Source organism: Cervus canadensis, chromosome 6, assembly GCF_019320065.1.
Source record: "Cervus canadensis isolate Bull #8, Minnesota chromosome 6, ASM1932006v1, whole genome shotgun sequence".
NCBI lineage: Eukaryota > Metazoa > Chordata > Mammalia > Artiodactyla > Cervidae > Cervus > Cervus canadensis.
The window spans coordinates 17,424,468-17,437,469 of record NC_057391.1 but is presented as its reverse complement, the minus strand read 5'-3'; the positions used below and the strand labels follow the sequence as shown (position 1 = coordinate 17,437,469).

The following is a 13,002-nucleotide window of genomic DNA, read 5'->3' as shown; positions in this document are numbered from 1 at the left end:
ACAATCGCTTTTTTAAACTACTCTTGCTGTGAAAATTTACAACGCAGCTATAACTTGAGACCATTATTTTAAAATAATGTTCCAATTAAGCATAGTTATTAGCTGAGTAAAAAAGCAGTGCTGGCTATAACATTAATAGGAAGCAAAAGCTTTTGTGGAATTAAATTTTGTCCATGCAAACTAGTACAGCCGTTATGGAGAACAGTGTGGAGATTCCTTAAAAAACTGGAAATAGAACTGCTATATGACCCAGCAATACCACTTCTGGGCATACACACTGAGGAAACCAGATCTGAAAGAGACACATGCACCCCAATGTTCATCGCAGCACTGTTTATAATAGCCAGGACATGGAAGCAACCTAGATGCCCATCAGCAGACGAATGGATAAGGAAGCTGTGGTACATATACACCATGGAATATTACTCAGCCATTAAAAAGAATTCATTTGAATCAGTTCTAATGAGATGGATGAAACTGGAGCCCATTATACAGAGTGAAGTAAGCCAGAAAGATAAAGACCAATACAGTATACTAACGCATATATACGGAATTTAGAAAGATGGTAACGATAACCCTATATGCAAAACAGAAAAAGAGACACTGATGTACAGAACAGACTATTGGACTCTGTGGGAGAAGGCAAGGGTGGGATGTTTTGAGAGAACAGCATTGAAATATGTATATTATCTAGGGTGAAACAGATCACCAGCCCAGGCTGGATGCATGAGACAAGTGCTCGGGCCTGGTGCACTGGGAAGACCCAGAGGAATCGGGTGGAGAGGGAGGTGGGAGGGGGGATCGGGATGGGGGATACATGTAAATCCATGGCTGATTCATGTCAATGTATGACAAAAACCACTACAATATTGTAAAGTAATTAGCCTCCAACTAATAAAAATAAATGGAAAAAAAAATTTTGTCCAGTGACAAATCTGCTTCCATTAAGAAGAGATTTTTTAAATGAAATTCAACAGACATTAAGCACACTGTGCTGAGTTATAAAGACGAATAAGATTCAGTTCACAAATGTATGACAAACCCACTGGAAAAAAAAAAAAAAAAAGATTCAGTTCACAGCTTGCAGGATGCCCACTGGGACCCAGCCTTTAAGGGATTAAGTAAAAATCTTATCATTTAGCCCATCCCTTTCCCTCCAGACCGTGTGGGTTAAACTTTTCTACTTACAAGTTTGTGGACTGGAAAGGAAAAGTAAGTACCCCAACTTGTTGGCATTAATGAGGGGAGAATTGAATGTCTCTAGCTAAAAGGATACAGGTCACCCTAGGAATACTCTGCCTTGGAAATATGGATCCTGCTTAGGGCTGTGTGCACATGGCCACTGCCTGCCTCCTTCCACCTTCTTACTGCCTGTACAATACCTTTGTCCATTGTCAAGTTCCAGAGATTAGCCAAAGAAATAAATTCAGAGGCACACTTTCTCTGATGGTGAGAAAACACTAGCTCTACAATTCTTGACCCAATGACCAAAATGGTTTCTTTCTTTGGGTCAGTTTGTGTTTCTGCAAAATGGCACCTGGCCATCTCTTCATTGTCCAAGAATGCCACACAATTAGTCCTCTAAGTGCTAGCCAGCAAGAATGGGGTGGGGAGGTCAGGTGCTGGCTGGACTTCAGGCAGTAGAAAAAATCTAGGATCAGTTGGTTGGGCTGGACATTGAGCATGTTAATCAAAATGGAAGTACATTCCATTGGAGCGGGGAGCATACCACAGGTAAAATGAGGCAAGACAGTGAAGGCAGGGGCTAGTGCAGAGGTCAGCGAGGCATTATGAAGAGAGAGGCAAAATAAGGAGGAAGAAAACAGTAAACGACTCTAGTCTTTAAACTCAGGGATCGACTGAGCCAAGCCAAGAATTTGACCAGGTAGACAGAGGTCTGGGCAATGACTGAGCAGAGTATGGGTCACTCTTGTCCACTGGCGACAGAGCTCCTTCCTGTGATGATGCTATCATGGTGCTGAAATTTTAACCCGAGAGGCATGTGTGGTCTGGTGAGCGCTGCCAGGAAGGACTGGAAAAGAGTTTTAGAGAGGGTTTTTGTGGGGACAAATGATGAGATTACAAAGCAAGTGAACTTGGGTTTTGCAGAAAAGAGATGGACAGCTCTGGCAGGCTCAGAATTTCTTGGTTACGGCATACTTATCACTACACTGAGCACCATGAGATGAGCTAAATATTTTGCGCATCCGCACTGCCTTCCTGCGCTGCACGTCTGAGGCCATCGCTGGCTGGGAGCAAATCTTAGAGGGAGCAAAGGGGTCCCTCCACTGTGCCTGGGACAGAATAGATAGGCACCACTGAATGACCACCTGGATGAGTAAGTGGCATCTGTCCAGTGAACACAAGGCTGGGTGAGCAGCATATAGGGTGACGAAGGGCACATGCTCTGTCCTTGTCCCATTGTGTCCATAAGACAATGCCTTATGGTCTCCAGACAGGCCTACATCTCATCTTACTGGAAAGGCTGGGCCAGGCTACATTTAAAGGCTGAGATGAAAGAGACTCTTCTACACATGCCATCCTTGATACCAAACCACACACAACAATTTTTATCCTTTTAATAACTACCTTAATTTCTCTGGTTCCGAGTACACTTGGTTCCTTTAAGTGGCATCAGGTGTGTATGTTAGTTGCTCAGTTGTGTCTGACTCTGCAACCCCATGGATGGTAGCCTGCCAGGCTCCACTGTCCATGGAATTCTCCAGGCAACAATACTGGAGTGTGTTGCCAGTCCCTTCTCCAGGGTATCTTCCTGACCCAGGGATCGAACTCCCCATCTACTACATTGCAGATGGATTCTTTACTGTCTGAGCTTCCAGGGAAACCCCTTAATGGGCATCATATGTCTGTGTGTTTAGTCGCTCAGTTGTGTCTGACTCTTTGCGGCCCCATGTGCTGTAGCCTGCCAGGCTCCTCTGTCCATGGGATTCTCCAGGCAAGAATACTGGAGTGGGTTGCCATGCCCTCCTCCAGGGGGCCTTTCCAACCCAGAAAAGGATCTTCCTGACCAAGGGATTGAACCCCATCTGGGCCATCAGGAAAGCCCACGAATACTGGATTGGGTAGCCTATCCCTTCTCCAGGAGATCTTCCTGACCCAGGAAACGAACTGGGGTCTACTGCATTGCAGGCAGATTCTTTACCAGCTGAGCTACCAGGAAAACTCAACGGGCATCATACTACTGCCTAAATGGTAGAATATTTAGGGACTAATACATGTTGATCTTGAGTTTCTGTGTCAAGTACATTTCACACTGCTTACTACACTAAACTGATGTTGTGACAGATCTTCACTAAACTCTTTTTGGCCTTAATGTATAATTATCTCTTGCTTTCTGCCTCTGTCAAGACACATTCAACAGGCATTTAACTTTCCCTCATAAGGCTTATAAGAGAAGTTGGTACAATGACTCTCTAGTTTATATTCTCTGTGCAGGTGTTAAGTATAAGCACAATAAAGCCTCCATACGTCAGCACTCCAGTTCTGAAAGCATCATGGAACTAGCAAAGGTTCCAAGCAGAAAGAGCTCCAGACCCCAAGGGGAACCAAAGACTTAAATTCGATTCTCAAAAGCCACTAAGTCAGTGCTTTTATGAAAAATGTAAAAGCCTTAGAGGTGGTTGTGAAAGATTTTTTTCACGTGTTGATTATGTCAAGGTTCCCAAATTTTGTGCTCTCAAACACAAGTCTCTTTAAGAAAGGAAAAAAAAAAAGTCCCCAAACCAATATGCCGGGAGCTTCACAGTTTCCCAGTTGCAGAAACATTCTGAGATACAGCCTTTGTTTCTATGATAATCTCCCTTCAAAGAACAGCTGTTTTAGGATCACAAATAGCACTTCACTACAAGCAGGAAGCTCTCACCATATATACGAAGGAAATCATGACTAAAAGATTATACATACTCTTAAAATGAAGATTTAAGGCACCTGGAACAGAGAAGCAGCATCAATTTCCAACCCAGGTGCAGAACGTTACATCAGGGGTTTCTGGACATCGTATCCCACATCTGTCTTAACTTTGGAGTGTTCAAGGACTCAGGGTTGTGAGCCCATGTCACAGTCCAGACTGATAATGATATTGATCCTTTTACACACAGACAGGCTTGGCTTCAAACCTATCACAACCTTGTTTTATTTATTTAAATTAATTTGCATTGGAGTGTTAAGAGTCCCTTGGACTGCATGGAGATCAAACCAGTAAACCCTAAAGGAAATCACTCCTGAATATTCATTGGAAGGACTGATGCTGAAGCTCCAATACTTTGGCCACTTGATGCAAAGAACTGACTCATTAGAAAAGACCCTGATGCTGGGAAAGATTGAAGGCAGGAGGAGAAAGGGACAACAGAGGATGAGATGGTTGGATGGCATCACAGACTCAATGGACAGGAGTTTCAGCAAACTCTGGGAGATGGTGAAGGACAAGGAAGCCTGGCATGCTGCAGTCCATGGGGTCTCAAAGAGTCGAGACACGACTGAGTGACCGAACAACAAATAGTTGCTTTATAATGCCGTGTTAGTTTCTACTCGCAGCAAAATGAATCAGCTCTATGTATACACATATCCCCTCTTTTTTGGATTTCCTTCCCACTGAGATGGACATTTAGGTCACCACAGAGCACTGAGTAGAATTCCCTGTGCTATAGAGTAGGTTCTCATTAGTTATCTGTTTTATACTTAGTAGCGTAAATACGTCAGTTTCAGTCTCCCAGTACTTCCCCTTCTTCCCCTCTGGTGTCCAAACACTTATTCTCTTATGTCTGTGTCTCTGTTTCTGCTTTGCAAATAAGATCATCTACACCATTTTTCTAGATTCCGCAGATATGTGTTAATATACATTTGTCTTTCTCTTTCTGACTTACTTCACTTTGTATGACAGTTTCTAGGTGCGCCCATGATACAAAAACAGAAATATAGACCAATGAAACAGAATAGAAATCCCAGAGAAAAACCCATACATGTACAGTCATCTAATCTATGACAAAGGAGGCAAGAATATGCAATGGAAAAGACAGCCTCTTCAAGAAGAGGTGCTGGGAAAACTGGACAGCTACGTGTAAAAGAATGAAATTAGAACATTTTCTAACACCATACACAACAATAAACTCAAAATGGATTAAAGAACTAAATAAGGTCAGACACTATATATCTCTTAGAGGAAAACATAGGCAGAACACTCTTTGACATAAGTCACAGCAGAATTTTTTTTGACCTACCTCCTAGAGTAATGAAAATAAAAACAAAAATTAACAAATGGGACCTAATTAAACTTAAAAGATTTTGCACAGTAAAAGAAGCCATAAACAAGAAGAAAAGACAACCCTAAAAGTGGGAGAAAATATTTGCAAACAAAGAAACTGACAAAGGATTAATCTCCAAAATATACAATATCAAAAAACAAACAACCCGACCAAAAAATGGGTGGAAGGCCTAAATAGACATTTCTCCAAAGAAGACATAGAGATGGCCAACCAATGCATGAAAACATGCTCAACATCACTAATTATTAGAGAAATGCAAGTCAAAGCTACAATGAGGTATCACCTCACACCCAATTTAAATTTCACCAAAACTCCACCCTTCCCCCCAAATCCTATTACTGGATCTTTTCTTTCCCTTGGAGAGATGCTGTATACTCCCTCTGGTGTGTAGGCCCCCTTGCTGCATAAACTGACTTTGCTGGGCTGCAGCCTTGTTCCTGGTGGTCTTAGTTGATTGGGATTAAGATAATGGGATAAATCCAAGATCAAGAAATTACTGAAGAGGAGGAAGGGAGTTGTGAATGTTGGTGAGTATAAAAGCTAGCTAACTAAGCTTGCAAGCTCCCAAAGCATTTTTTTTTCTTCTGAAATCCTTAGATCTGAGAATGACTCTCCAATGACATTTGTGTTCCATGACAACCTTGCCTTGTGTGTCAACTTGTAGATCTTGAACTAGGTGAGTGTATTCTCTGATTATTAATGAATGTCCTGTGCAGGAAAGGGTTAACTCAGCAGGCTTGGGTTGCCCAGATCCTGCACATTCCAAAGACAGACCTGTGTCTAGGACTGGCCCTTGACTAAGGCTGGAGATAATTAACCTCAGAGCCCCTGGAATACTCTGCTGATGCGAGTTATTCTATGCTAGAGATCTTGGGTTGCGCTGTATCCTTTTGACAATCTAGTCTGTGCCAACAATGTGATTTATATGAATGCCTGTTTTTTCATGCCTTAGGTCATAGTGTATCAGTTTGACCTCTGGAGTGCTAGAGGCTGAATAGCTAATGTGGGAGATGCATGTCTGCATGATTGAACCCCAATAAATCCCTTGGAAACCAAAGCTGGAGTGAGCATCTCTGGTTGGCAACAGTAGGCTTATCTATAACATTGCTGGCTTAATCAAATGCAGCCCTGTGTCACTCTACTGGGCCCTAGGGGACACCAGGAGGCTGGCACTTGGCTTGGTGTCTCCTAGACTTTGTCACATGTGCTTTTTTTCCCTTTGCTGATGCTAATCTGTAGCCTTTCACTGTAATAAATCATAACCATGAGCACAGAGACTTTTCTGAGTTTTCCAGGTCCTTCCAGTGGATCATCAGGTCTTGGGGACCCGCTAACAGAGAATCCACTGCGAGCCATCTTGCAGTCAGGCTCAAGGAGAGAAAGGTTTGCCACATGCCTGGGGCCCACCTGTATGTTCCCCACTCCCGCCTGGGAGTCTGCAGAGACCTTCCCAGCCCTCACACGCGCTTACCTTTCCCGCAGGTGGTCGAGCACTCTGAGGTCCCCAGCTGCTTCCAGTTGTGATCCCGGCTCCGCCGAGGGGGCTGTGGAGCCGGCGGCACCACACTGTCCGGCCGGTGGGGAGAGAATCTGTCTGGCTGCCTGACCGGGAAGGTCTGTGCTGATTCCGACGTGAACATTTCAGGTGCCCCGCCGTGCGCGTCTGCCTTCTCCGGGTCCCCCTCTTTCTCTTTCCCCTCCTGCTGGCTCCTCCCTTCTGGTACCAGCTGGCCGTTGAAGGGCTCCCCTAGGAGAGGCAAGTGCACACACCACACAAGATGGGTTTGTACGGTGAGTCGTCAAGAGGAAATGATCCAGCATTAGAAATCAGGGAGCATGAGGTCATTTCTAACTCAAAGCACATATATCTAAAATAAATAGATGCTAATTTCAGTAATATTAAAATATTATTAAAAATGAATGAGAAAAACATGAACATCACAGGAGGGAAAGTGAGCAAGGGCCTGGGAGAGGCAATTTCTTTTCTTTTCATGCGAAAAGAACTACACACAACCAGAAGTCATACAACAGTGCTCAGCTTCATTCCTCATTAAAGAACTACACAAGAGAGCAACAACAGCAATTCTATTTATCTAACAATAAAGATGTGAAACTCTGGAAACCTTTAAATCCCTAAACCCCTCATTGAAGGTGCTGTAAAACACACTATCTCACACTGGGGTGAGCCTGCAAATAGATGCAAAGCTTTGGAGGGCAACTTGGCAAGATCGCTCTAAATTTTAAATGCACATATCTCTTGACTTAGCCCTTCAACTTCCAGGACAATTGTCATGCAACTATTCCCATTCTTTTACATAAAGCTGTATGTACAAGTATGGTTACTCATTTGAAACACCAAAACAGAAGAATGAATTTAAATGCCCACCAGTGCGTGCATGTGTGCTAAGTTGCTTCAGTTGTGTCCAACTCTTTGCGATCCTATTGTAGCCCACCTGGCGCCTCTGTCCTTGGGATTCTCCAGGTGAGAATCTGGCCTGGGTTGCCAGGCCATCCTCCAGGGGATCTTCCTGACCCAGTGGTACTAGTTAAAAGAAATTATACTACAGCCATGAATGAAATACTATGTAATTTTTAAGAAAAGAATGAAGCAAACACACGTCATGACTGACAGGTTGTTTGGTGAAAGAAAAAAGCATGATAGAATTCAGTTTGTACATACATACACATATGCAGATGTGGCCAGACACTTTTTGAGAGATTAATTTGCGTTTTGTTCTTTATCTCTGTTGCTCCTCCTCCTCTCCTAGTTCAAGTGGCTAAATTATTGGATTTTCTTGCCTGAGATTTTTGTAGGAGAGAAGGCAAAAGCTACTGGAAGTCAACAGCTCATCTTTCCCATAGCAAAAGCCTGAGCTCCCAGTAAGGATAGCAGGTCCCAGAGGAGCTGGCCCAGGGGAAGGAGGAGAAAAAAGTGGAGAGCACTTTCTAAGAGAGAGAGAGAGTGTCAGAGAGAGATGGAGAGGCAGATGTCTGAGGTCTTGCGTTTCCTGAGCACCACAGACCTGCCAGGCAGGAAACTTTCCTCATATCTGGGGTGTGTGTGGGAGCCTCCAGATTGATTAGGATTGAATTTTCTACCAGTTTCAAGGAAGTTTCAAATTCAGGTTAGTTTTATGTTGGCTTATAGAAAAGACTGGCATGTGATGGTCCTGGTATACTTAGATTGTAGACAAAGATTCAAATCGGCTTGAACATGTTTGTACATGCCCAGAAAGGGCTGGACAGAGTCCCTCCAAATTGTTAAGAGAGATTGCCTCTGGGAAGCTGGGCGAAGTATGAGGTTGGGAATGCTGCCTTTTTTTTTTTTTAAAATAAATAGACTTTATATATATATATACACACATATACGTATATATGCCCAACTATATACCTATAGTTGCCATGACCTCCTCCAGGCGATCTTCCCAACCTAGGAAGACACGGGTTCGATCCCTGGGTCAGGAAGAATCCCCATGGACAGAGCAGCCTGGAGGGCTACAGTCCATGGGGTTACAAAGAGTTGGACATGACTGAGCACACACGCATTGTATAGAACCCGCTTGCCAATGCAGGAGATGTAGGAGACACGAATTCAATCCCTGGGTCGGGAAGATGCCTGGAGGAAGCCATGGCAACCCACTCTGGTGTTCTTGCCTGGAGAATCCCATGGACAGAGGAGCCTGGCAGGCTACAGTCCATAGGGTTGCAAAGAGTTGGACACGACTGAAGTGACTTGGCTCAGCACGGCAAGCAGTTTTAGGTTCACAGCAAAACTGAGTAGGAAGTGCAGAGAGTTCCCTTCTTTCTCCTGCCCCCACAAATGCACAGCCTCCCCCATCAACATCCCACATCACAGTGGTACATTTGTTAAAACTGATGAACCTACACTCGACATATCCAAAGTCCACAGGTTACATTAGGGTTCACTCTTGGTGTTTTACATTTTGTGGGTTTTGACAAATGTGTGACATCGATCAACCACTGCAGTGTCACACAAAATAGTTTTGCTGCCCTAAAATCCTCTGTGCTCTGCCTGTTCATCCCTCCCTTCCTTGTAATCCCTGGAAACCATTGATCTGTTTACTGTCTCCATAGTTATATCTTTTGCAGACAGTCACACATACATACTTGGAACCATATAGTATGCAGACTTTTCAGATTGGCTTCTTTCACTTAGTAATATGCAGTTAAGGTTCATACATGTCTTTTCCTGGCTTGATAGCTCATTTCTTTTTAGCACTGGATAATATTCCATTGTCTGGATGTGTCATAGCCCCTTTATCCAAATTCACTTACTGAAAGACATCTTGGTTGCTTTCAAGTTTTGGCAATTGTGGAGCTGTTGCATTTTACTTTATGTATTTCTATTTTGATTGAATAGTGTTCAAGCATTCATAAGTTTAATATCAAATAAGGAGGCAAATTCTAGGGTTACTATAAAATGCAGTTAAAACTTAGAGCTTTCTCTCCTCTTTCATCAGCACTTTCTTATTTAGTTGGCTACTTAAAATACTTCTTGGTTTAAAATACTATATGCAGATTAAACTAATAGAATCAAGACCAGTATATTGATATAAATAAGGCTGTCCAAATGTTATCAGATAAAACTTTTTAAGATCTTTTATGTGTATTATATGCCCTGGACACTGTGCTAGGATGGACACCTAATTCATTCAATACCTTCCCCCTCCTAAATAAAGCCTTTGAATGTACATTTTCTTCCTTTCTATTCTGTGGATTGTGAATGCATTCAGAGAAGTTACTTTCTTGCATGAAGATGCACAGCAAAAAAGGGGTAGAGTTGAATTCAAGCTCTGGCCTCCTGTCTCTATTGATATGGAGGATGAAGCCTGGTCCAGATTGCCTCTCCTCATCAATGTTTTATGGCTGAGCCCTTCTGGCCTGCTCTGTCCCAGGCAGCTGATCCCAGGACCACATGCCACCCATTAGCTGAGACCCATTAGGCTTGCTATCAATCACCATCATCCTATATGATTTCAAATAGTCTATCCAATTGCCCCTATAAGTCATATCAGCAATCTCAATATTTTGCCATCTGAACTTGGTTTCTCAGGCTTCATATTGCTCCTGGAAATGGCTTAAAAATTCTTTCAGGCTGAGTGTGCTGACTTGCAGTTTGGACATGCCAGGCAAACACCAGGCTGTTATCTCTAGGCAGCCCACGTGTCTCCTCCTCTATCTGGGACAGATGACCTGATTATCCAATCAGCAGCCCAGGGAAGGATGGATGGATGGGGTCTCATGTCTGTCCCCTCACTTCCTAGGACAGACGTTGGACCAGGTCACCTCTAGGCAGTATAACAAGCACAGGGGCTAGTGACCCAGGCTGGCCTGAGGTCCAGGATGTGGACAAGTAACTCAGTCTCTCTAAGCTTCTATTTCCTTACTCTTAAAATGGGGCTAATAATAGTTCCTTCCTCTGAGCACACTTGTGAGAATTGATGAGTTAGTCTATATGAAGGGCTCAGCAGTGTCTGGCACATAGTGAGGACTCAGTCTGTGTGAGAGATTATTATGAATGTTTCTGCAGACCTTTCTGTTTGAAAGATAGAAAAGACAGTCTCCGTTTGGGTGGTAGGCTCCATCACCATTTGGTGAAGAAGGATCAGCCAGGGGCTGTGACGCATCCAGCAGCAGCCAAGCAGAGCAACCAGCTCTGTCTCTCAGCAGGGCCCATAGGGAAGAGGTCAATTGTCAGATGCGAACCCATGATGCTTTTCTTATAGGTCAAAGCCGTGTCAGTGGAAGCAGGAGGGGACCAAGAGAAAAGGCCTGTGGTAGACAGAACAATGGCCCTCTGAAGGTGTCTGGGTCCTAATCCCTGGAACTTGGGATGTGTTAGTTTAATGTGGTGAAAGGGATTTTGCAGATATAATTAAGCTATCCTGGGTTTTGAGGTGGAGAGATTTATCCGGCTGAGCTCAATGTAACCAGAAGGGTCCTTATAAGAAAGAGGCAGGAGGGTGAGAGTCAGAGAAGGAGATGTGATGGCAGAAGATGGTCAGGGGCAGAGGGAGATCGAAAGGTGTTACTTGGCTGGCTCTGAAGACGGAAGAAGGGGCCACGAACCAAGGAATGAAAGTGGCCTCTCGAATTTGAAAAAGGCAAGGAAATCGATTCTCTCTGAGCTTGCAGAGAATGCATAGCTCACCAACACCTTGATTTCTGCCCAGCAAAACCCATTTTGGACTTTTGACCTCCAGAACTATAGGATAGTAAATTTGTTATTGTTTTATGCTCCTCAGTTTGAGGTCACCTGTTACAGCAGCAATAGGAAACTAATACATAAGACAATTCAAGATGTTGAACCGAAAGGCAGGCTGAGAATGTTCACTTTGGTTTTTTTTTTCAGTTTAAAAAAAACTTGAAATAATTTTATTTTTGGCTGCACTAGGTCTTTGCTGCTGTGTGGGCTCCTCTCCAGTTGCAGTGTATGGGCTTCTTATTGCGAGAGCTTCTCTTGTGGTTCCTGGGCTTTATAGCAATGGGCTCCACTGCTCCATGACATGTGGGATCTTCCTGGATCAGGGATCAAACCCATGTCCCCGGTCTGCAGTGGCAGGCGGAGTCTTATCCATTGTACCACCAAGGAAGCTCTGTTCACTTCATTTTTAAATCAAGTGAATGAAACACTCTCAGAGAAAGTTCAGGCAAATGCTGAAGCATCCTCTGATACCAAGGCCCATTGACTCTGAAATATGTGTCCATGAATTTTCGCTGTGTTAAGTAAGAGACAGAGGGCAGATATACAAGACGAAGAGAGACAGGGCTTTAAAGGGAAATGATCTGGAGTGATTGGCAGCAAAACAAGAAGTTTTACCTGGTCTCCTGTGAGGTGGCACCTGTGGGCTGATGGCGTTGTTCCCCATGATAACGTACTCGTAGTGGACTCCTGGGTTAGGCTGCTGGTGTATCATCTGACAACACAAAGGTCAATGTCACTGCACTGGGACACAAGAACATCCCTTTCCGGCTGACCCTGGGCTCAATGGTGTAAGTGGCATTAACTATAAATAAGTGGATTGATTTACATCTAATAATAATAGTGGGCCAGAGACAGACTAAATGAAAGCTATTTTCAGATGGCTTTTTGCTATTTGCTTTTGAAGGATGAAGAACATAGTCTTTGAGAGATTTGGAAGAAAGTTAGGCTGAAAGTCACGATTTTATAAGTTCCAAATGGAAAGATGGGCGCAATGGTAGGGGACCTTTCTGTTGGCTCCCCACCATCTTCTCCATGACTTAGATTTTGTGCACAGATCTCAAAACGTCAATAAGAGACACTTGGGTTTACACTACAGAGACACTGTTTGAACACTAGGTGGCGAGACAGAGTCATGAAGAAAGGGCCAGACTTCTAGGTTCCTCTGAAGTCCTCTGCCCGGCTTATGAGCCTGGCTCAGGAAGGTCTGCCCCAACCCTCTCCCTTATTGACTCTCTGGGTCCCATCCCCTCTCATCCATGGAAAGCTCCAGAATCACAGAGAGATGGGATGAGAAATACAGGTACCAAATAAGGGAAGTGTCTCCTGGGTCCTATTCTCTCAGAAACCCATGATAAAAGCTGCATAGGGCCATGAAAGCCAGCAATTAAACACTGTCTGGGACAAGAATACAAAACAAGCCAGTACACAGTGGCAGACTAATTCCCTCCCTATTGGCTTTGGAGCACAAAATCCTTTGTACCCATGGCTTTCCTG

At 43.8% G+C, this 13,002-nt stretch overlaps 1 protein-coding gene across 6 annotated transcripts in view; it reads right to left on the bottom strand.

Moving 5' to 3' along the window:
* Nucleotides 1-13,002, bottom strand: part of THSD4 (thrombospondin type 1 domain containing 4) — a 630,092-nt gene that overhangs the window by 22,374 nt on the left and 594,716 nt on the right. For all 6 annotated transcript variants that reach the window (XM_043470952.1, XM_043470955.1, XM_043470954.1 and 3 more), the window contains 2 exons: nucleotides 12,124-12,220; nucleotides 6,754-7,029 (listed from right to left, as the gene is read on the bottom strand). In XM_043470952.1, the coding sequence (XP_043326887.1) occupies nucleotides 6,754-7,029; nucleotides 12,124-12,220 (373 nt within the window). The remainder of the gene's footprint in view (nucleotides 1-6,753; nucleotides 7,030-12,123; nucleotides 12,221-13,002) is intronic.